Below are 23,419 nucleotides of genomic sequence, written 5' to 3' on the forward strand. Positions count from 1 at the left end.
CTGATCCCTAGGGGTGTGACAACTGACACCCCCGCCCATCAGCTGTTCTGTGCCTGACAGCGGTGTGCAGCTGTAATGCACAGCTCTGTCGACTGTATTGAGGCTGGGTAGTATATATCCACCCTTATTCTAATCAATAGACAGAGGCTCTGCAGTTCTGTAACTTGGCACATCTGAATACAGCTAGGCGTCACACCCCGACCGATCAGATATCCTAAGTACTGGACAAACTCTTTTGCATATGAATGAAAATACCATTTCTTTGGAATGCAGCAACATATAGAAGATATAAAAGGTGTAGATGGATTTACATTTCAAAGACCTGCAGGGTCAAATATGCAGTTTGAGGGTTATTGGGAGGACTTCCTGAGATTCCTATTGACCAAATTGTCATAATAGGTGGAATCTTTCGAATGAATTCAACCCTGGACCAGATGGCCATAAGAATCTAAAAACAGATGAAAAAAAAAAAAAACAAACATTTTTCATCGGTCCCATTTTATTCAATTGCACCAGCAGCATTGAGACGTATGGGGACATGGAGTGCAAGTCTCTTTAGTATCACTTTGCACGGTTGTACGCTTTTTTCACAGTTTAACAGACACAGGAACAATCATCACAATAATCGCGGGTTTGGATTGATTGGTCGGTATGTAGTGTAACAGTCTGGGATGCAGTCCTCCCGAGTGACCTAGAACCTCAATGTCTGATGAGGAACATGCCGCAACAATGGCAATGCTAGGTTTGTCCTGCCGTAAGAATGGGCTCCAGTGCATTTCAGGCAAGATCTTCCATGGCTGGTTTTTAACACTGACACGGCCGGATGTCCAAGTTGGAAGAACACACGAAAAGAGGAAAACATACACAGCGTACTGTAGTTACGGGCATTGCCTGATGTCCATGTAGTAGATGTCCTGTCTGCAACTTTTTCGGTGTATGTTCACATACTAATTGTTAAACTGAACTAATCCCCGGGCAGCGGACCTGTAGTTGTGCTTATGAAATACTTGCCCGTAAGGCAATCAGATTTACGTAGCTCCCACTGAATGGGAAAAAAAGTTGATTTTTTTTTCATAGTGGGAAGAGACCCCAATCTCTGCTGATGGAGGAAAAATAAAAGCCTCCTCCCCTCATTTCACTTTAAATCCAGGAGCATGGCGGAGGGATTCTCCAAGTAAGATTTCCATAGGTTCGAAAATCGGGACATTGTCGCACCATCGATAATCCTGTGATCTGCGGACCAGCTGATGTTGAGGATTTGGGCTTTCACAACCTGCCCCTGAAAGTCAAACCGTGGTACAACCTGTAAAGTAGAAAAGGGGGAATTAAATATGGATTAATTTTCCTTTCCATAGCCTTATCCACAAGGAAAAAAAAAAGAAAAAAAAAAAAGGAAAATACCATTACAGAAGCATAGCAAATATAACACAACAGTAACGCAGAACCTTATACTCCAGAGCGGTAATGTGGGAACGATGATCGCAGGAAAATTAATAGGCAATTAGTGAGTCGCTGGGGGTAAGTGCTCAATATACAGAACGTGAGGGGATAATGGTGAACACTGCATTCCTGTACAATCATGGAACATGTTTCCTTACAACTCTACCCTACTGTTCCTCTTATTCCTCCTGGCAAAGTATGAATGTATTAACAACTGAGTGCTACCATTCCCCTTGCTGATAAGACGTTTCATATACAGTTTTTCACTAATTGGACATCTTCCTACTGAAGACAAAAATCATAGCACTTGGTTGTCCATAAGCAGAAATAACGGGGGGGAACTGCACAACAGCGTTCCAGAAAAGAACGGAAGGAACGCACTTCTTTAGTTAGACAAGACCCAAGGATCAAAGGGCATTTCTCCGCTACATACAATTTTCACTAATCTTCAAGAACAGGGTCCCCAAAGTTGCCTGTATACATGCAATCATGGAGCAAAAGTTCAGCTACCTCTCCAGTCAGCGCTATGGTACTGACAGGACTGTTCTTGAGATTAGTGGGGGTCTTTGTAGTGGAACCCCAAGTTATCACACATTCATTCCCTATTCTGTAAGTGGTGGGAAAACTCATCACTATTCAAGAAACCAAACCAAAAGAAAAAAAAAAAAAAAAAAAATGATAATAGGTATTCATCCATGCTGGCTCTGCTACAGTTGTGCTGAATGGCACTTTCTAGGAAACTACGGTATCCACATAGTAGGGAAGTTGAATCTCCAAAATCAAACATTATTGGGTGAGGTGCCCTGCCACTTATCCCGGGGGCGAGGTGCCCCAACGATATCCCAGGGCAAGGCACCCTGACGCAATCCCAGGGCAAGGCGCCCCAACGCTATTTTAAGTAGAAAAAGACCAAAGCAAGGCCCTAAATTAAACAATTATTCTGCTAGTTTGTATCAACCATCTTCTCTGATTAATATAAATGCTTCCAAACAGAGGCCCCTACTTTTTACTTATAATGCCCTTAAGAGGGATTTGAAAAAAAAAACAAAAACAAAAAAAACAGGATTTTTGGGTTGCTTACCGTAAAATCTGTTTCTCGGAGCCTTCATTGGGGCACACAGAGACCATGGGTGTATGCTGCTGCCACTAGGAGGCTGACACTATGCACAAAAAAAGGTTAGCTCCTCCTCCGCAGTGTACACCCCACCGACCAGCAGGGAATTCCTCAGTTAGTGAGAAAGCAGTAGGAGAAGTAACAGAATAGATTGAAAACAGAACAAAACTCAACTGTAACCAAATCAACCAGAGTAAGAACAGGAGTTGTAGAACATGGGAGGGTGCTGTGTCCCCTAATGAAGGCTCCGAGAAACAGATTTTACGTTTAACAACCCAAAAATCCTGTTTTCTTGTTCGCCTTATTGGGGGACACAGAGACCATGGGACGTCCCAAAGCAGTCCCTGGGGTGGGAAACAAACTTCCATCAGGCCGGTGGACTCACCACCGCTGCCTGCAGAATCCTTCTACCTAGGCTGGCGTCCGCCGAAGCGTAGGTGTGGACCCTGTAGAACTTCACAAATGTGTGAACCGACGACCAGGTTGCCGCTTTGCAAAGCTGTAGCGCGGAGGCTCTGTGACGTACCGCCCAGGAAGCACCCACTGCCCGGGTAGAGTGCGCTCTGATCCCCGGAGGGGCCACTTGATGCTTAACCTGGTAGGCCTCCAAAATTGCCGATCTAATCCAGCGAGCAATAGTAGCTTTGGAAGCCGGGTAACCTTTCCGCGCCCCATCTGGAATGACGAAAAGAGAGTCTGTCTTTCGCAAGGAAGACGTCCTAGACAGATAGACTCTCATCGCCCTGACCAGATCCAGCTTGTTCAGGGACCGCTCCCGAGGGTGAGTTGGACTCGGACAGAAGGACGGCAGAACAATATCCTCATTGAGGTGAAAGGAGGACACCACCTTCGGAAGAAAAGAGGGCGGAGGCCGCAGCACTATCTTGTCCTGGTGAAGTACCAGAAAAGGAGAGCGGCAAGAAAGAGCCGCCAATTCCGACACGCGCCGGATGGAGGTGATGGCCACCAGAAAGGCTACCTTCCAGGAGAGAAGGGAAAGGGAGACTTCTCTGAGAGGTTCAAAGGGAGAACCTTGCAGAACCTCAAGAACCAGATTAAGATCCCATGGATCCACGGGCGCTCGATACGGAGGAGCCGTGTGAGCCACGCCCTGAAGAAAGGTTTTGACCTGAGGGCGGGAGGGCCAAAGTCTTCTGAAATAAAATGGACAGCGCCGAAACTTGACCCTTCAAGGAACTGAGAGCAAGCCCCGCATCCAGCCCTGCCTGAAGAAACGCCAGAACGGAAGGGAGCGAAAAGCACATAGGCGCGATGTTATTGGCCTCACACCAAGTGAAATAGGCCTTCCAAGTACGGTAGTAAATTTTGGAAGATGATTGCTTCCTGGCTCGGATCATGGTATGAATTACACGACCGGAGAATCCTGCTTGTTTCAAAACCTCGGTCTCAACAGCCACGCCGTTAAATTGAGCGGCCGAGAATTGGGGTGGCAAATCAGGCCTTGAGACAGTAGATCTGCCCTGTCTGGAAGCTTCCAGGGGGCGTCCGCGAGAAGTTTGACAATGTCCGCGAACCAAGACCTTCTGGGCCAATTCGGGGCGATGAGAATGACTGGAATTCCTTCTGCTTTGATCTTCAACAGCTTGGGAAGAAGAGGCAGGGGAGCTCGAACTGTGACCAAGGAATGGCCAGAGAGTCGGCGCCCACTGCGAAAGGATCTCGCGCTCTGGATACAAACTGTGGGACCTTCCTGTTGAGGCGAGAAGCTAGCAGATCTACGTCCGGGGTTCCCCAACGACTGCAGAGCTGAAGAAAGACCTCCGGATGTAGGGACCACTCTCCTGCCGCGAGACCCTCGCGGCTGAGAAAGTCGGCGGCCCAGTTGTCTACGCCGGGAATGTGTACCGCGGAGATTATCGGTACCGAAATCTCTGCCCACCGAAGGATCTTGGACACTTCTGCCAGGGCTGAGACACTCCGTGTCCCTCCTTGGTGGTTGACATATGCCACCGCTGTGGCATTGTCTGTCTGAATCCGGACTGGCAGGCCCCTGAGGAGCCTTTCCCAGTGGACGAGAGCCAGATGGATCGCTCGTATCTCTAGGACGTTGATCGGCAGGGCTGATTCCTGAGTCAACCAACGACCCTGTGTGATGGCGGAACACTGCACCCCAGCCGAGGAGGCTGGCATCCGTTGTTACAATCTGCCAGTGAATGGGAAGAAAAGACTGACCCAAGTGGATAAGAGGTGACGTCAACCACCAGTTGAGTGACCGCTTGACCCGGCATGAAGGACGTACAGGGCGATCCAGGGACAGAGCCGACCTGTTCCACCTCGACAGAATGGCGTGCTGGAGAGGTCTGGCGTGAAATTGGGCAAAGGGAACTGCCTCTATCGCCGCCACCATCTTTCCCAGGACCCTCATAGCTGTTCGGAGGGACGGAAATCGTGTGGTCTGCAGCGATCGTACATCCTGCTGCAGGGAAAGAATCTTCTCTCGTGGGATAAAGACCCTTGACCGACGCGTGTCGAACAGTAGGCCCAGAAACACAAGATGTTGAGAAGGAATCAGACAAGACTTTTTCCTGTTGACGATCCACCCGAAATTGGAAAGGGTGTCTAGGACGATCGTCAAACTTAGGCGAGCCTGTTGAAAAGAGGAAGCTTTGATCAGAATATCGTTGAGGTACGGAAAAAGAACGAGACCTCTGATCCTCAACAAGGCCATCAGCGCAGCCATGATCTTCGTGAAGACTCTGGGTGCGGTGGCGAGACCGAAGGGCAGCGCGACGAACTGGTAATGTTCCTGGCGAATCGCAAACCGTAGGAACTTCTGATGTCCGGAGAATATGGGAACATGTAGATAGGCATCTTGGATGTCTATTGAACACAAGAATTCCTGCTCCTCCATGGAAGCGATTACCGAACGAACCGACTCCATCCGAAAGTGGCGAAGGCGTACTCTCTTGTTGAGAAGCTTGAGATCCAAGATGGGTCGGACCGCCCCGCCTTTTTTCGGCACCACAAAAAGGTTCAAATAAAATCCTGTGAACCGCTCCGAGACGGGAACGGGCACAATCACCCCGGAACTGAGGAGAGAGGTGATGGCCGTAAAGAACCCCGGAATCAAGGCTGGATCCTTTGGAGGACGGGATTCGAAGAAACGATTCGGAGGAAGAGAAACGAACTCTATCTTGTATCCTGACGATACAACCTCCCTGACCCAAGCGTCCTCTACTGAGGCCAGCCAAACGTCCCTGAAGAAGAGAAGTCGACCTCCCAATCGGAAGGGACCCTCGGGAGTCCGACGATAGTCATGCAAATGTAGACCGTCCAGACCTGGATTTGGATGGTCTGCCCTGGGAAGAGTGGGATCGCCAGGAAGGAGTGGGTCTGAAGGAAACTTTCTATCTTGGCGCGCCTGCGGTCTTTGTTGGTTGGATGGGTTCTCCGCCGTATTGAAACGGCGGAAAGCCCGAAAGGGTCGAAAAAGACGCCTTAGTGGAGGTCTGCGAGGCTTAGACTGAGGGAGAAGGGAACTCGTGCCTCCGGTGGCATCCTTCATAATCTGGTCCAGTTGGGATCCAAAGAGGCGTACTCCCTGAAAAGGCAGATTAGTAAGAGACTTCTTAGAAGACAAGTCCGCCTGCCAGGCCTTGAGCCAAATTGTACGTCGGATTGCCACAACGTTGCTTGCCGCCTGAACCGCGCAGGATGCGGCATCCAAAGAAGCAGAAAGCAGATAATCCCCCGCATGGGAAATCTGATTGGCGAGATCGGCCAATCTAGGATGCCCTGATGAAGATCCTCTGCCCAAGTAGCTATGGCTTTTGCTGCCCAAGACGAAGCAAAGCTTGGACATACCGCCGCTGAAGCCGCTTCGAAGGCTGACTTAGCTAGGGATTCTATAATCCTATCATTAGAATCCTTTAGAGCCGCCACGCCTGAAAGCGGGAGAACCGTGTTATTAGAAAGTCTGGACACGGGTGGGTCCCCGAGGGAGAAGCAGCCCAGTTGTCCGTGAGCTCTTTAGCAAACGAGTACAGTACGCCGAGACGCTTTCCTCTTTGAAAGCGTCTGGTCGGATCTTGTCTTTCCCTGGTAAAAATCTTTCCAAACTCGGAATGGAAAGGAAATACCCTGGAGGGTGTTTCCGCCCGTCTGAACGAAACCTCCTGATCTGAGGATTTCGCAGGGGGTCAGCAATCTTGAAGGTCTGGTGAATCGCTGCAATGAGGTTCTGTACAGTAACCCTCATGTTCGCATCCTGGTCCGAATCCAGCTCTAAAATCCCCTCAGAAGACCTGTACGAGAACGCTTCACCTGACTCGGGAGAGGAGGCCCGGGAAGGAGGCTGCTGAGACGGACTATGCGGTGAGATGGGACGAGGGGAGGATTCCGGCTGGAGATCCTGCCTGGGTCTTTGCGACTAACGCTGGCTGACTCAGACGGAATCTCTTGAGACCTGCTGGACCCTGCAGAAGTGTCCAGGGGCAACTTATCCAGAGCGGCTACCAGGGACTGAGACACCCTGGTGAGGTCTGCCACTGATTGAGAAAGAGATGAAGCCCAGCCAGGCATGGGGGGTTCACTCTCACCTGGGGCCATAGATGGCTCATGGGCGGCGTCAGGCTGAATTGGATTGCTACAGTCCAGGCAGAGGGGAGTGGACTGACCTGAGGGAAGTTTGCGATTGCAAGAAGAGCACGCAAAGTACTTGACTAGAGTGCAGGGGGGAGCCGTAGAGCGGGCACGATCAGATTTAGAGTTAGACATAGTGATAACTGAGGTAGTGCCGGAAGGTTGGGGGACAGAAGGCAGAGGAGGGTGTCAGTCTGCAGATGCAGCGCTACTCACAGTCCGGTATCCCCAGAGACAATGCTATCCGGCTTGTCTGCAGCTGCAGGTCAGGGCGAAATCCGGCTGACTGGCCCAGAGAGCGATATCCGGCTGACAGAACGGCGTCCGGCTGACAGGCTGGGAAGATGGCGACCGCCTGAGAGGAATGGGAAAACGCGCGCTTCCAGGGGAAGAAGAAGGGCGGCGCTAACTGCCAGGCTGAAGGAGGCACCGCCCGCTGGCCAAGAATAGGCTGGGGTGCAAGAAGGAGGCAGTGGGAGGGCCTGGAACGGGCGGGAGAGAAGCCCGGTTAGAAGAAAAGGGCGGGGGGCGTGGCCGCAACACAGAAGAAGGCCCGAAATGAAGCCGGGGCCTAAATTAATAGCGGCGGCCGCCTGTCAGCGCGGGGCAGCGCGGAGGTCCCGCAGCGCTGCCGTGGCAACCGCTCTGCAGAGCGCCGTTGCCATCTGCTGGGCCCAGGACTGAAGGCGGGGGGGAAAACGCCGGGCAAGGCCCCTTCTGACGCCAGGGCCAGGAGTAATTGCGGCGGCCGCAGTGGCCGCTTTGAATAAGATTGGAGCCGCCGAGATGCCCATCTAGGGATGAGGAGGACGTGACTCGGCCCCCATACTTACCTCCGTCTGGCCATCAATAAAGGTACCACAATATCCCACGCTGTCTGTCTTCTGTAGTGTCCGCGTCTCATCCAGACCGACAGGCTCTGGTGGGCGAGTGGGTGGGAGACGGGGAGCGAGGACCATCTGGATCGCTGGCACGCATCCGTGCTGAGCTCTTGGTCCTGCCGTAGAGACCTATGAGGATACGGGGTGGCAGTACACGCCGTACTCATAGTCTCTTTGTAGGAGTACAGCTGTGACTCTTCACACTGTATCCCTCCGGAACCTGAAAAGGAACGACGCACCTTGAGGTAGATAAGGGTCTAATGAAAGACCTGTGTCCACCTCCTACTGACACTAAGCTAAACTGAGGAATTCCCTGCCGGTCGGTGGGGTGTACACTGCGGAGGAGGAGCTAACCTTTTTTTGTGCATAGTGTCAGCCTCCTAGTGGCAGCAGCATACACCCATGGTCTCTGTGTCCCCCAATAAGGCGAACGAGAAAAAAAAAAAAAAAAAAAGGAGTCAAAACAAGATAACCCCCTCACCAAAATGGACAGAAGAGTAATGTCAGAAATACATGTAAAAGCCCAGAAAACCAGGACTTTACAAATTTCTCTAGTAGTTGTATCTGGAGGAGACGAGAAGGCATGTGGACAAACTACAGGTGGTATGAAGAGATTCACAGGATCCGGTCCATCGACCACATCGGTAATCTGTGCTAACTGGATGGGGGATCAGATAACCACCTCTTGCCTGATGGCATCTATGGCTCTTCTTTTGATTAGCGGACCTGGCGCCACGTCATCATTGCAGTGTGATGTCCATGTGACATTACAGCAGACTGACTAATCAGAAGTAGCGCCGTGGATGCAGTCAGGCAGGTGGCGGCTCTCGTCTACTACTGATGTTGCGGATGGACAGAGTCCTTGGAATTGATCTGCACCAATTCTAATTCTAGACAGTGTAGGTTGCAGCAGGAGGCCATCTGATTTATAACAATCAGGAAGATCTCTAGGTTTTCCATTGATATGGCTGAAAAGAAAAAAAAAAAAAAGTTACCAACCTGCAGCTTTCCAATGGCTCCAATTGCCACTTCTGGGGGCATAATAACAGGCTTTGCATATGTACCTCCAATCTACAAAAGGGAACCAAAAAAGAACAGTAGAGTTATTAGCCCGGGCTAAGATTTGCATTTGTGTGTGGATATGATGGTTGGAGCAGCCATCTCACCGAACCAATGTTGGAGAGAGTAAAGGTGCCTCCGGTCAGGTCCGCAGCCCCCAGCTGTCCTAAAGACCCAAGTTTCTGCAAGCGGTTCAACTCCACAGCAATATCGAAAATGCTCCGGACTTGTATGTTTTTCACATTAGGGACAATGAGCCCCTGTTGGGTGTCCATAGCAACCCCAATATTATGAGCAGCCTAAGAGATACAATATCTTCTTTAATGACCTCTCACAATTCAGACACCTATGGATGTGACAATTATTGGGTTTCAGACTTAAAGACCAACCTTATAGGTGATATTCTGACAGTTTTCATCCACTGAGGCATTGAGTATTGGATATTGCAAAAGTCCAAGGCTGGCTGCCTGTGTAAACAACGACCAGAAGAAAAATGTCAGGTACAACTTATGCCAATGGGGGTCATGTACTAAGGGTTGTCCAATCTGTGCTTGGGATAGAGGTAGGTTCCAGTGATGAAGCCCACGTCTATCAGACATATATGGCCGATCATGTCAAGCATCCAAACCATTACACCTAGTCAATAAAGTCCCCACTAGTGATGACCAAACGTGGTGGGATAAGGTATCTGAGCATGCTCATATGCAAAACAAGAGACTTCGGCATGCTCGAATAATGTGTTAGAGTCCCCGCGCCTGCACTTCTCACTGCTGTTCGACAGCCGCAACACATAAAGGGATTCCCTAACAAACAGGCAATCCATCCATGTGTTGCGGCTGTCGTACAGCAGTGAGACATGCAACTGCGGGGACTCGAACATATTTTTCGAGCATGCCGAAGACACTCGGTTAGCACCCGAGCATAGTCAGATATCACCTTATTTGAGCACATTTGCTCATCAGTAGTCCTCTCTTATTTGCTGTTTCTATGGAGTGCTGTCTTTTGATCAGAGGTTCAGTTGTGAGGACCTTGTGTCTTGCAACAACCCTGACATACACATCTTTACATCATTAATATATACGTTTTTCCAATACTAAAACCTGTGGGTGATGCATGGCAGACGAATGGCATCCAACAGATTAAAACTTTTATTAAAAAAAAAAAAATTTTTTTCAAGAGTTATGTGATAAAACACTCCGGGATCGGCTTTGCTGGGGTCAAAGGTCACGTGCGTTCAGCATGAAACTCAGGCACAGAGCTGGGATTCGGGTGTAACTGACCCTGGGTCAGGTTTATTAACGTTGAAAGCAATGCAAAAGGAAATAAAACATAAAACAAATCCTTGCCTGTCCGGCACTAACTAAACAATGGACAACCTAACTACCAACTGGCGGGCTTCTCCCGTCCAGCCAAACCACAGTTGCAGTGGGCACTGCTTTCACTCACATGTGTCTCTCACACAGACAGGCTCTCTGTGTTCCCAGGCTGAGACACTCACACAACCACCTGGCATCCTTTTATATCCACCTCCCATTATTCATTAGCAAGCAGGTGCGATACTTGACCAGACTAGGCCACATAGGAAAGGAATCTGGGCGAGATATACCTGCCCTCATCCACTATTCCCACATGATTCTCACAGTTACCATCACAGATATCAGGATCTAGATCAGCAGTACATAGGAGCAACCAATTAAGTAAACTCACATATTTCTATATGCCTTTGATTATTTCTGTGCAGCGGTATCCGATATTATCGCGAGTGCTGCATGGATTCCTTCCATGTTATCAGCACGGCTACGGTATACATATTTATTTAGGACTGTTTGCTTAAAACTCACCTTGAGGAAAAAAGGCATAAATGACAGCCGGGCTCCGCGAGATTCGGCCCAAGGCTTGAGGTCCTCTCGGAGCTTGACAAGTGCGGTCATATCCACCTCATCACAGTAACCGAAGTGAGGGATTTTTAGGGCGGAGGTCATAGTTCTCACCATAGCTTTGTGGAAGCCTGAGAATAAAGAACACACAGAAAAGACAGAGAAAGCACTAGCACAGGAAAAATGTCAGTAGGCAGCATAACACAAGGAGACCGATAAGTACTAGGTGTGAGCCACCATACATTCAATTTCACAGAGGCTATCCTCTAGGCTCACAGGGGCAGATCTATTAATGTGCCTCAATGGTAAAACTTTAGGAGCCCCCAGATACAATGCTGCCTGCCAACCCACTAATGTCCCTACAATACACAGCCTGGCCAGCTGCAGTTAGCAGTAGTAGGTCTGCTACATTACACTTAAATCACGCCGGAGTTTAAGACTACGTTCCCACGATAAGTATTTGGTGAGTTTTTGATGTTGCAGATTTTTTTCGCCATTTTTGTACCCGCGAAAAAACGCAAGTAACTTAAATTTACTTATGTCTGAGTGGTTGTTTTTTTTTTTTTTAATCACATTTTTTATTCTACTTTCTTGTCTCTTGTTGGCAGATCACGTGTTAAAGCCGTTTCATTCCTAGTAATGGTGGAATTGAACGCTAACTAATGTTTCTGGTAAATAATCAGCCATCAATGATTAGGTTGTTTAAAAGTAGGTAATTACCCATTTAAAAATGTATATTCCTTTATAACAGGAGGTGAAAACGTTGTTAGGAAAGCACAGCACATTATTATGCAGTTACCTTTCAAGGGCTCGGTGACATCCTTTCCCGAGAACACGATTGGTTGGGTAAAGGACACTGGAATGGTGGGAGCTTTTTCCTTCTGAACTGGTTTGGAGACTTCTTTTTTGGGAGGCGGTTGTATGATGTCCATTTTGGGAGAAGGTGGCAATATGGCGCCTGTTTGCTTAGCCAAAAAGTTAAGAATGTCATCTTTTAATATACGTCCATCCCGGCCGGTGGCCACTACTTCACTAAGCTTTATCTGAAGAAATTGGACAGAAACACATAAGACTATGCACCCGTTATCAAGAGTGAATTTTACATGGTATCAAGTGTGAAGTCATTTATTATTAGTGTGCCTTAACTAACGTTCTAACGATCTTCTGTGGATACGGCCACCTTTGCGAGCAGTAAAACCTTGGCAGCCTGCGGTGGCACCAGATGGCATTCACTGGATACTTCTTCCTACGTCTAGGTTTGAATTCAACAGAGCCAACAACTCTCAGTAATTGTGGTTGCATTTACAATGATATTGATAGAGCCAAGACAGAGTCATAAAAACAACCATGGAGCTTAGTCAGCAGTATTACTATTCATAATCTGCACTCCCATATACTACAGTATTAATGAATTAAACCCACAAGAATAGCTTTGGATAGTAGTGAGGATGCCTCAGTGAGTTTTATTTATTAGCCGATTCCTCCACAGAATAACAACTTAAAGTTCAAACACTGCCTCCCAACAGGTTGAAGTGGCAATCCACCATCACAGGAGGGAGAATACCAGTTTGGGTTATGATTAGCTAGTGCCCTTGCTGACAAATCAAATACAAACTCTTAAAAAAGGGCTGGCTACAACTACTATAAGTCTCGGTATCCCCAGAAGAAGCCTGGATAAATGAAACATGGCAAAGCTTAGCTCGTTGAATTTTAACTTGACCTATACTTAAATTATGCACTGCAAATATATACTGCAGTGATTGCATGTTTTCATTCACTGATACTCTAGTGTGCAGGAGTGAAAATAAAATGAATATTAAGAAGTAAAACAGCTAACTACATGTTGTTTCATAATCACTCTTTCAATGTAGTTGTAAATAAAAAAAAATAGTATTTTAGACATAACTACATGGAGGCCAATGAGCCAGAATAGCAATCTTTGGAAGCCATCAGAAGCCATGCGAATCCTCTCATCTATTAATCATGGAGCCTTTCCTAACGGAAAGCAAGGAGACTTACATTGTTCTCCATCGCGAGGCGTCTGACGGCAGGAGTGGCCAGCGTTTTATGTCCCTTTATTTCTTGGTGCGTGTGCTCCTGGCAAATTGCTGGAGTCTCCACCACATCTTCTTCAGACGCTACATCTAGGGAGCATAAATCATTGTTTAATAAGATGTATGCAGAGAAACCATGGCTTATACGGGGCTAACACATCCAGAACGCTCGACTTTACCTACGGTGAAATATATATCTAAAAATCAGGCCTGCAATACTGGACTGCAAGGTGCGACAAAATTCTGATATTCCATGCGAAAAGCTATAGATCTGAATTAGAGGTCTTCTAAAATCCTCACCAGAAGCCATAGCCAGCAGATTTACTGAATACCCTCTGTGAAAAGTTCATTAAGCATGGTGATGGGAAAAAAGTGTGAAAAAAAGTGTATGGTTTGAGGATCCCAAGTAATAGGTAGAATAGCCTAAGAGCCACTTCTCAGAAGGCTGGGAATGAGGTGCAATTTGGCATCCACAGTGCAGACACAAGATCCACAGCCAGACTGAGATTTGCAGCTGTTATAGGACCATGAAAGTGAGGTTGCGTTATGGCCGTCTAATAAAAATATCTAGAAAAACTAAATGCGAATCACAGGTATGCAGCACCAATGGACAGTGCACCAGGGCTGGATGAGAACCACAAAAAGAAGGACATTATCAGAGCATATGGTCTCCAGTGCTGGACCTTATTAGCATAAGCAGGGACACTACTACAATATGGAGAGATAAGGTGGTCATTACCACTGTATGGGGGCCAAAGGGTAGCATCACTACCGTATTAGGGCATAATACAGAATTTTACATTTGTTTAGGGTATAAAAGCATGAACACTTGGTTGGGAACACAGGACAATATATTTAGACTGCGATGGGCACAAAGGGAGACATCATTACTGTAAGGCATTATATTTGTGAGATACTGTTACTGGGGGGTGACAAAAGTAAGGTACTGTAGTAGTGCAGGGCACCAGGGTGGCACCAAGGCATGTGGGTACATGTGGGGGAAAAAAAGGGGTTCGCTAGAAGTGACCAGCCATTGATGTCTGTGCCTTACATTCTGAAGAGATGAGTCGTGGCTGGAAGTAGTTGTAGCGGTCTGAGCCAGATGGAAAAGAAAATCAATTACTTCAGCTGGAGACATCCCTGGATTTATAAGTACTGTATACATATATATGTCGGCATACCACCTGTGTATAACTGATATCTACCTCCACACTGTCACTGGGGGGAATATTGTTCTAAGCTCTGGGGTTTTTGTGAATAATCAGTATAGGGATATTATTCGGTCATCGGTGTATAAGTTGGTAACATTTGGTCATGGTGTGGCGATATTTCTCCCTTGTATGTGGTATTATTGATATATTAGGTTTGTTCAGTAACAGGATGGTGATTATAAAAAAAACAAAAACATTTCTTTATAGACTTCAGCAAACAAACCAGGGCCCATGCATCTACCCAAGATGCTGTTGGTTAAGCTGAGGGGGGCCGGGTCCTTATTTCTGCTCCCAGGGCTCACAAGACTAGTTTTACAACTGGTTTAAGAACCCTTTACTATAGACTATGGCTTGCTTAAGCAAGAAAAGCCCCTATATAAAAAAAAAAAAAAAAAAAAAAAAAAAGGTACTATATATTCATGATCCTTCTACTTCCCAATGTTTTTTCCCCTGTGACAGCAACATACAATCCAATATTCAGCCAACAGAGGTAAGAAATATAAAAAAAGGCAATTAAACAGATAAAAAAAAAAAAAAAAAAAAGAGTGAAGGAGGATAATGTGTGTGAAAAGCAGTGACCAGACCAAATTTAAAGAGGACCTTTAGGCCATGTTCAGTATTTGGTGAGTTTTTACCTCAGTATTTGTAAGCCAAAATCAGGAGAGGAACAATCAGAGGGAAAGTACTGAGGTTAAAAAAAAAACAAACAACTCGCCAAATACTGATAGTGTGAATTTGGCTTTATTGGTTTGAGCACAAACTGGTCACATTATGCAATAGGGGCTGCAGAGCTCAGTAAACCATAGTGTATATTTTGCCATTTTCCCATTCTGTTGCGGAGACATTACCTTGTAAACTTTGGATAAGTATCTATTGCAGACATTTATTTCTGCATCAAAAGTGTGAGTTCTGGCAGGAAAACTGATGAAGAAAAAAAAACAAATTTTGCATGCGTTTTTTCCCCCTCAGTTATTAGAGCGAGTGAAAAAGGCTTCCAGAATTTGCATGCTGCATGTTTGAAACTGCTTCAAATTAGTGAGGAAAAAAAAAAAAAATTAAGCAAGATGTGCAAGAGGATTTTCATCCACTTTTCTGGTACTAGGATATGCTTCAGTTTTTGTTACAAAAATTCACAGAAAAAAATCCAAGAAAATCACAGGAAACACTTCAACGTGTGCGCATAACCTTAGGGGTATAACTTGTGATGCGCCCCACTCAGTGTTACAGAGGCTCGTCTCCGGGGGCATGTACTTCTCCTGCATGAGGCTGACCAATCATAGGCAGTAGCATCATCATGCAGGGAGAAAAGAACACACCCCCTCCATTTGATGTAGATCTTGGTCTAGAATTAAAAGGACATGTGCATTTTTTTTGAATAGCTGAATATTTTTAATTATGCCATATTTAAAAAGTTTGTTTTTTTAAATAAAAAAAACATGCATTTTTGCAAAGAAAAAATTATCCTTCAAATTGTTCAGATTTGTATTTTTTACTACCGAAATGCTGTGCTAGGAATGGGGCCTATATTGCAATTCCTGAGAGCGCTGGGATGGGAATGGTGGAGTCTTATTCTGAATTAAGCATAGGGCTGTAAAAATCAGCCTAAGGTGGAGAATCTTTCAATGTATTAACAATCTGGCTGAGATGTCTGACACAGGGAAAGCTTATTCACAAACCTTTCACAACATCTGTTTCAATGTCCACCAAAGGTTTCCCAACCAGAGCCGTGTCCTCTACATTATAATACAGCTTCCTGACAACCCCATCATAGCGGCTGGTGATGGTCACTGAGGCTTTGTCACTTTGAACTTCACAGATACTATCAAACTGGGACACTGTATCGCCTTCCTTCACATACCTTAAAAAAAAAAAGAAGGGAGAAAACAGAACTTGTAATAATTAAAGAGGTTGTCCATTATGTTAGCTTCTGTAACAGCTGATCGTGGGGATGCCCAACCAATCAGACATGATAGGTCATCACTGCTAAAGTATAGGAGAACCCCACATCTCACATATGACATGTTACAAAATGGTGAAAAAAAATCTCTGTCAAGAGGAGGCAAACATTTGACATAAATGTTCATAGTCGTCACTGAGGTCTAATCTTCCCCAACCCACTTCAGGAACATTATTCTAACTCCTAAGTGGAAATCTAAAGTTATACGTTTGTAAACAGGGGAAAATGGCATTTTACCCATTATTCACTCTGTGCCATCTAAAGAAGTAATATTAAAGCAAAGGGATCCTGGTCCAGCAGCCATATCAGCATTTTTTGGTCACCAGACAGGAGTCCTGCGAATGGCCTCCTTCCTGCCGGCATCCTCTGCCCTTCTTCTGATTGTAGGCCTCTAGCTTTGTCATTGTTGCAGTGTAACAAAGGCCTACAAATTACAAGAGGCAATAAAGATACCGGCAGGTACGCGGTTCCCAGGGCTCCCCTCCGGTGACCGCAGAATACTAACATGGTCGGGTCTTGATTTTCTCATCTCTACTGGCCATGTGTTGGAAGCTACAGATGGCTCAACATTTCTCTTACAACTTATGAAGCCTCAAAATGCAACCTTGACAATTTATCTATAAAAGGTGCCCATAAAACAGAGTATGAAATTAGGATTTTTTTTTTTTACAGTTTCTCTTTTTGCCTCGTTTTATTACATGTATCCAAGATAGGAAAAGACTTGTGTCTCACATCTGGTGGGCTTACTTTACAGTTTGTTGATTCCCAGTTTATGACTGCATGGATTACATGCCAACACTGCAGTTTATCAGATGTGGCCGGTCTCCTGGACAAGGAGCGCAGCACTTCCAAGCTCTCGATTAGTGTATGTAAGCAATGCCCTGAAAGTGGCTGATTTGATGAATCTGGCCAACTTCAGGACCCCCGAAGTCCTGCGATGTAGGGGCAAAGGTCTGCTTCCAGCAGGTCAGGCCAGCAGGGTAACTATGCCTCTGGTCCAAATGGTCAAACAGGAGGTAGGCACAAAGCAACGAGGCTGGGGAGCGGTGCGCTCCTGAAGATCAATTATGAGAACAACCCCTTTTAGGAGCTTACCAATCCTTCACTGTAACCTCCCGGATTCCCTCTCCAATGTCTGACAACTTGAACTGTACAATCGCGCCATTCAAGGCTGAAAAATAGAGACAGGTCATCAGATGCTCAATAATGACCATGGTAAGGCTTTGAGCGAAAACTCAATAGTAAGGAGCAGCTATTTCTGATAATGCTACATACCTGGGAAATTCAGCTTATAGCATAACAAATACAGTAGATCTGGTGGCTGCCAGTGCAAGGTCACACCTAGGCATTTCACTACAAGTCACACATCACGTTGCTGGCCAGCGACAGGCATTTGGTGCTTACCGGAGGCGGTTCTGAAGAGTCTTAGCTGCTGAGGCTGCAGAGTCACAGAAGGAGGCCGCTTCTTGCATGACTTCACTAGTAAAAACTGGTTACATAGGATCACTTGTCTAAAGCTGGTCTGGGGGAGGAGAGTGTCCAAGATGGTGATCAATGGCAGAAACATGAAAAATAAGGTGAAACATAACAGCAAGGGTGAAGGTTACACCGCCATCCCCTTCTAGTATTCAATAATTCTATATGCGAGTGCTGTAATAGCAGAACCGGTCCAGGTAAAGGAGAGTAACATTCAGTCCAGCATTACTTTGCATAGGTCACTCATTCAGCATACAGATCTCTTTCCTGACCCCCCCCCATTACAAATGCATGCTCTATTTGGCAGGACGTGCATGTGTTTTCAATGGGGAGTAAACAAAATGCCCCATCTGACTAGAGTGGTGGCCAGACATACAATCATGCTATGTGATTGCCGGAGACAGAGTACAGTGTTCAGCTTTTATCTGCAGTCCCATAGAGAATGAATGCAGAGCCTTGCTCTCAGATCACTGGGGGGTCCCAGCAGTTAGACCCCAAAGTTAGGCAAATACGTCTATCTTATGAATAAGGTGATAAAGTCTAAAGATGAACATAACCCTTCAACGGGAACGAGGGCTGACGTTACACTGTTCCATCCACGTCATTAAATTGATGACAAGGGTTAAAGCGTCTGTAACCTGCCCGACAGCTTCAGGAGCAGATAGGTTTACCCGAGAGCACAATGCAGCCAACAGAACCATCGGAAATGCTGATGCTTTCGTATGACCTGGCAGTCACATGATCGCTGGGTCCTAGCAGACTCAGATCAGCTTCGTCAGGGGACGTCTGTCACTATACAGAGCATTGTCCCTGTATCTGGTGCGCCCACGGATGAAGAGATGAAGCATAAGTTGTCCCCTGGGAGATCATCATTAAAAATTCTCCAGGGAAAATTATTTCTTTATTGTTCAGATTTTCTACTGTAGCCGGGGCTGCACATCTTTTGCGGTAGGTCTCTACCAGTCATACACATCTAGAGGTGACATTTTTGCCTATTCTTCTTTACAATCTATCTCTAGCTCACTGACATTGGATGGAGACGGCTGTAAAAAGCTATTTTCAAGTCTCGTCATAGATTCTCAATGGGGTTTAGGTCTGGACTGTGACTTTCACACAAATGAATACGGCTTCATCTGAACCATCCATTGTTGCTCTGGCAGTATGCCACGAGTCGTTGTCCAACTGAGAGGTGAACCTACGCCCCAGTCTTGTCTTTTGCAGGCTCAAGCAGGTGTTCCTCCAGGATCGCCCTGTATTTAGCTCCATCCATCACTAGTCATCAACTCAGACCAGCTTCCATGTCCCTGCTGAAGAAAAGTCTCCCCACAGCATGATGCTGCCACCACAATGCTAGATGGTGGGGATGGTGTTTTTAAGATGATGTACAGTGTTAATTTTCTATCACGCAGCGTTTGCACTTAGCCCAAAAAGACTGAAATCTTATATGAGCGGAGCACCTTCTTCCACCTGCTCGCTGTGTCTCCTACATGGCTGTTAGCAAAGTGCAAAAGGGACTTATGACTTGCTTTTCAAAATGGCTATCTTCTTGCCACTGTACCATAAAGGCGAGATTTGTGAAGATTACGACTAATGTTTTCCAGTGGACAGAGTCTCCACCTGAGCTGTGGATCTCTGCAGCTCCTCGACAATAACCTCGAGCCTCTGCTCCTCTAGTGCTCTCCTGTCTGGAGCTGTCACACACGAGCTTTTTTTATAGCGGATGTCATCCTATTGGAGGCATCAAAGCCGTAACTAATGCCCCCTTAGGCTGAGGCAGTGAGAGGCGCCTTATCGTGGCTGCTGGAGACATGAAGTGGCCAATTACTGCGCTAAGCATTCTCATTTTCTCCAGTGCAGTAATGTAACTCAAGCTCCATCTATTCCATGCATGCCACAGTGTCGCAGAGCGCTGCTTTAGTTGTGGGTGAGAATATAGTGATACAGGCAATGTCTGCTGCCCGGCGGCTGGCACCGATTCCCCAGCTCATGCCCAGTGCTCAGGGGAGGCTCAATAACACGACCCAGGGCTCCTCGGACCACACAAGGCACAGGAGCCTGGTGCACGGGCACTGACCGCCGGCACACTGCTACCCATCACGGCTGCAGCCACCTCACCCCTACACCAATGCAAACAGCTGCTAATCTCACCAGGAGGCCGAATGACCGGTTGCAGCTCCTCAGCGCCCTCACAGCCGCCATTAGTGATGTGTCGTTCGTGAACGATCCGATACAAAGAGCCGGCTCCCTGCTGTGAACGAAATGAGCCGGCTCTGTATCTGTAGGGTGAATGAGCCTTTTTTTTTTTCTGGCGCCTGGAAGCAGTGAATCCTGACTGTGACTCATCTGGGGGAGGAGCTGTGAATAAATGCACGTGAGTTAACCCTTCAGTCCCAAATATATCCTGCCAGTTCCTCCATGGCATATATAGTGTGTGACTATGTGTGAGAGGAGGGACGCAGCACGTTGTCATCATCATCATCTGCAATGAGCTGTGCGTTACCTTTAGTCCCAAATAAAGCTGCACTTTCCTGGCCCCTCATCCCTGGCGTATACATACAGTATATGGTGTGTAGGAGGAGAGGCTCCGCACATTGTTTGGTATATCATCTTCTCATAGTGTTAGGCCGGGTTCACATTGCGTTTATGGCCCTGCGTTCAGTGGGATCTGTTACACAGCGGCACTAACGCTGTAACGGATGAGGTAACGCCCCCATTGGCCGCAATGCTACTAACGCATCCAAAATCGGCCTGATGCGTTACTTCCTGGCGCCCCCTGGAGCGCGGTCTGCAGCATTTGTGGGGGCGCCATGAAGTAACGCATCAGGCCGATTTTGGATGCGTTAGTAGCATTGCGGCCAATGGGGGCGTTACCTCATCCGTTACAGCGTTAGTGCCGCTATGTAACGATCACGGTGATCGCAGGGCAGGAGGATTCAGGACAACACCAGAGGGAGGAGGGGAGACGGCGGCAGGTGTTGCTGCTAGCGGCTTACACTCACTTGTGAGAGACGCACGTGATTCTCGTGCAAGTCTCACGCATGGAAACCTGGCGCTGCTGCCAGCACTCGGACCGGAGCATGCGGTTACATGTACTTCTATGCAGCCGCACGCTCCAGTTCCAGGGCCAGGTTTTCATGCGTGAGACTCGCACAAGAATCGTCCGACTCTCTCGCTAGTGAGTATGAGCCCTAAGGGGAGGGGAAGTAATATAAAGTGATTTTAGGTAAAACCTGTGGAGAGGTCTCGGGCCAGCCCCAATCATTATATAGGATAAGCTGGTGTCACACTTGCATATTCTGGCTGCACACGGATTCGTTTTCGTCTCCATTGACTTTCAGTGGTGACGGATGGGATTTGCGTGTGCATCCAGTTGTCACCATTTTCCCACAGATCCGCGTGTCTGCATATTTTATCAGATGCACAAAAACGCAACTTGCTGCAGTTTTGTGTCATCTGAAAAACACGCAGGCACAGGGAGACGCACGGATCCGCAGCTACACGTCTGGAGTTAACATGGAGCTCTATGGAGCACGGATCCAGGAGAACACCGATCCATGTGCTTCCATGTGCTGGGATCCGTTTTGTGGCACTGAGCATGCTCGGAAGCGAGGGATGTGCTGTATGCAGGGCCGGCGCCAGGTTTTTGTGGGCCCCGGGCGAAAGTGTCTCAGTGGGCCCCTTAACACGTACCACTATTCATGATGCACAGATACGGCAAAGAAATATAGGTATAGTACAATGCCAAATACTTCACTTACTTCTTACATTATATGAGTGATATCTATTGTAAGTTCTACAATAGCTCAGAAACCAGCAAATCCTCGCAGAGCACAGTGCGTGCCCTAGTGGGGATTCAAAAGTTTTCATTTAAGACCGGACAGTATAGAACTCCATACAGTATTCTGGGCATCACATAGTCTTCCATACAGTTTATCGGGCACCACATATTGCTTCATACAGATTAATGAGCCTCCTAAAATGCTCCATACAGAATAATGAGCCCCATATATTGCTTCATACAGAATAATGAGCCCCATATATTGCTCCATACAGAACAATGAGCCCCATATAATGCTCCATATAGAATAATGGGCCTCATATAATGTTCCATACAATATAATGAGCCCCAAATATTGCTTCATACAGAATAATGGGCCTCATATAATGCTCCATACAATATAATGAGCCATAAATATTGCTTTATACAGAATAATGAGCCTCATATAATGCTCCATACAGAATAATGAACCCCATATATCGCTTCATACAGTATAATAATGAGCCCCATATAATGCTCCATACAGAATAATGGGCCACATATATTGCTTCATACAGTATAATGAGCCCCATATATTGCTTCAAACAGAAAAAGGGTCCGCATATAATGTTCCTTACATAATAATGGGCATCATATAATGGTCTATACAGAATAATGGGCTCGATACAGAACTCCGTACAGAAAATGGGCCTCATATAGTGTTCCATACAGAATAATGGAAACCATATAATGCTCCATACAGAATAATGGACCCAATATAATGCTCCATACTGGATAATGGGCCCCATATAATGCTCCATACAGGATAATGGGCCCCATATAATGCTACTAACAGGATAATGGGCCCATATAATGCTCCAAACAGGATAGTAAGCCCCATATAATGCTCCATACAGGATAATGGCCCCATATAATGCTCCATACAGGATAAAGGGCCCCATATAATGCTTCATACAGGATAATGGGCCCATATAATGCTTCATACATCTCCTGCCCCTCACTCTCATCTCCCCCCGGCTCACTCTCATCTTCCCTGGGGGCTGGGCCCCCCTGCTCATTCTCCCCCTGGCCCCGCCGCCGCTCATTCTCAACGTGGCAACGCCGCTCACCTGAGTCCAGGCGCTGGTAACCTTTTCCTGTGAGAGGCTAGAGCGCAGTCACGTGGTACCGCTCATTAAGGTCATGAATATGGGTGCCACGCCTGTGGGAGAGGAGTGGCATCCAAATTCATGACCTTAATGAGCAGTAACATGTTGGTCGCATGCTCTCACACACAGGAAAAAAGATAGTGGTCAGTATGAGCGGAGAGCGTAGGATGGAGAGCGGACATATAAATAAAAAAAAAAAAAAAAAAAAAAAAAAACTTGTTCAGATGCCGAGTGGGCCCCCCTGTCTCGCCAGGGCCCAGGCACTTGCCTGGGTACGCCGGGTGCTGACGCCGGCCCTACCTGTATGGGACCAGTCTGCAGACATAATATAGACTATGTCCGCATGCTGCTCTGTCATACAGTGATCTTTCCTGCCTCAGTAGAAGGGCTTGTGCCCTGCGCTATGCCCAGCATGGTATATAGCCCTCCAGCATGATATATAGCCCCCCCAGCATGGTATAATACAGCCCAACATGGTATATAGCCCCCCCAGCATGGTATAATACAGCATGGTATATAGCCCCCCCAGCATGGTATAATACAGCATGGTATATAGCCCCCCCAGCATGGTATAATACAGCCCAGCATGGTATATAGCCCCCCCAGCATGGTATAATACAGCCCAGCATGGTATATAGCCCCCCCAGCATGGTATAATACAGCCCAGCATGGTATACAGCCCCCAGCATGGTATAATACAGCACAGCTTGGTATATAGCCCCCCCAGCATGGTATGATACAGCCCAGCATGGTATATAGCCCCCCAGCATGGTATAATACAGCACAGCTTGGTATATAGCCCCCCCAGCATCGTATGATACA

At 47.0% G+C, this 23,419-nt stretch overlaps 1 protein-coding gene across 3 annotated transcripts in view; it reads right to left on the minus strand.

Annotated features, from left to right (window-relative positions):
• Positions 1–481: 481 nt before the first annotated feature.
• DBT (dihydrolipoamide branched chain transacylase E2) overlaps positions 482–23,419 on the minus strand; it is a 47,454-nt gene continuing 24,516 nt past the window's right edge. Inside the window, exons 1-11 of one of the 3 annotated variants that reach the window (XM_073571646.1) lie at positions 22,472–22,492; positions 17,600–17,717; positions 17,291–17,366; positions 15,915–16,096; positions 12,993–13,117; positions 11,773–12,016; positions 10,938–11,104; positions 9,486–9,563; positions 9,204–9,395; positions 9,037–9,108; positions 482–1,303 (exon numbers count right to left, since the gene is read on the minus strand). In XM_073571646.1, the coding sequence (XP_073427747.1) occupies positions 1,136–1,303; positions 9,037–9,108; positions 9,204–9,395; positions 9,486–9,563; positions 10,938–11,104; positions 11,773–12,016; positions 12,993–13,117; positions 15,915–16,096; positions 17,291–17,366; positions 17,600–17,717; positions 22,472–22,477 (1,428 nt within the window). In that variant the 5' untranslated portion in view covers positions 22,478–22,492 and the 3' untranslated portion in view covers positions 482–1,135. Of the gene's footprint in view, positions 1,304–9,036; positions 9,109–9,203; positions 9,396–9,485; positions 9,564–10,937; positions 11,105–11,772; positions 12,017–12,992; positions 13,118–15,914; positions 16,097–17,290; positions 17,367–17,599; positions 17,718–19,819; positions 20,010–22,471; positions 22,493–23,419 lie in introns of those variants that run through there. The other 2 variants (XM_073571645.1, XM_073571647.1) reach the window with 2 other exon arrangements.

This window comes from Dendrobates tinctorius, unplaced genomic scaffold (genome assembly GCF_039654945.1).
Source record: "Dendrobates tinctorius isolate UK_male_01 unplaced genomic scaffold, ASM3965494v1 ptg000029l, whole genome shotgun sequence".
NCBI lineage: Eukaryota > Metazoa > Chordata > Amphibia > Anura > Dendrobatidae > Dendrobates > Dendrobates tinctorius.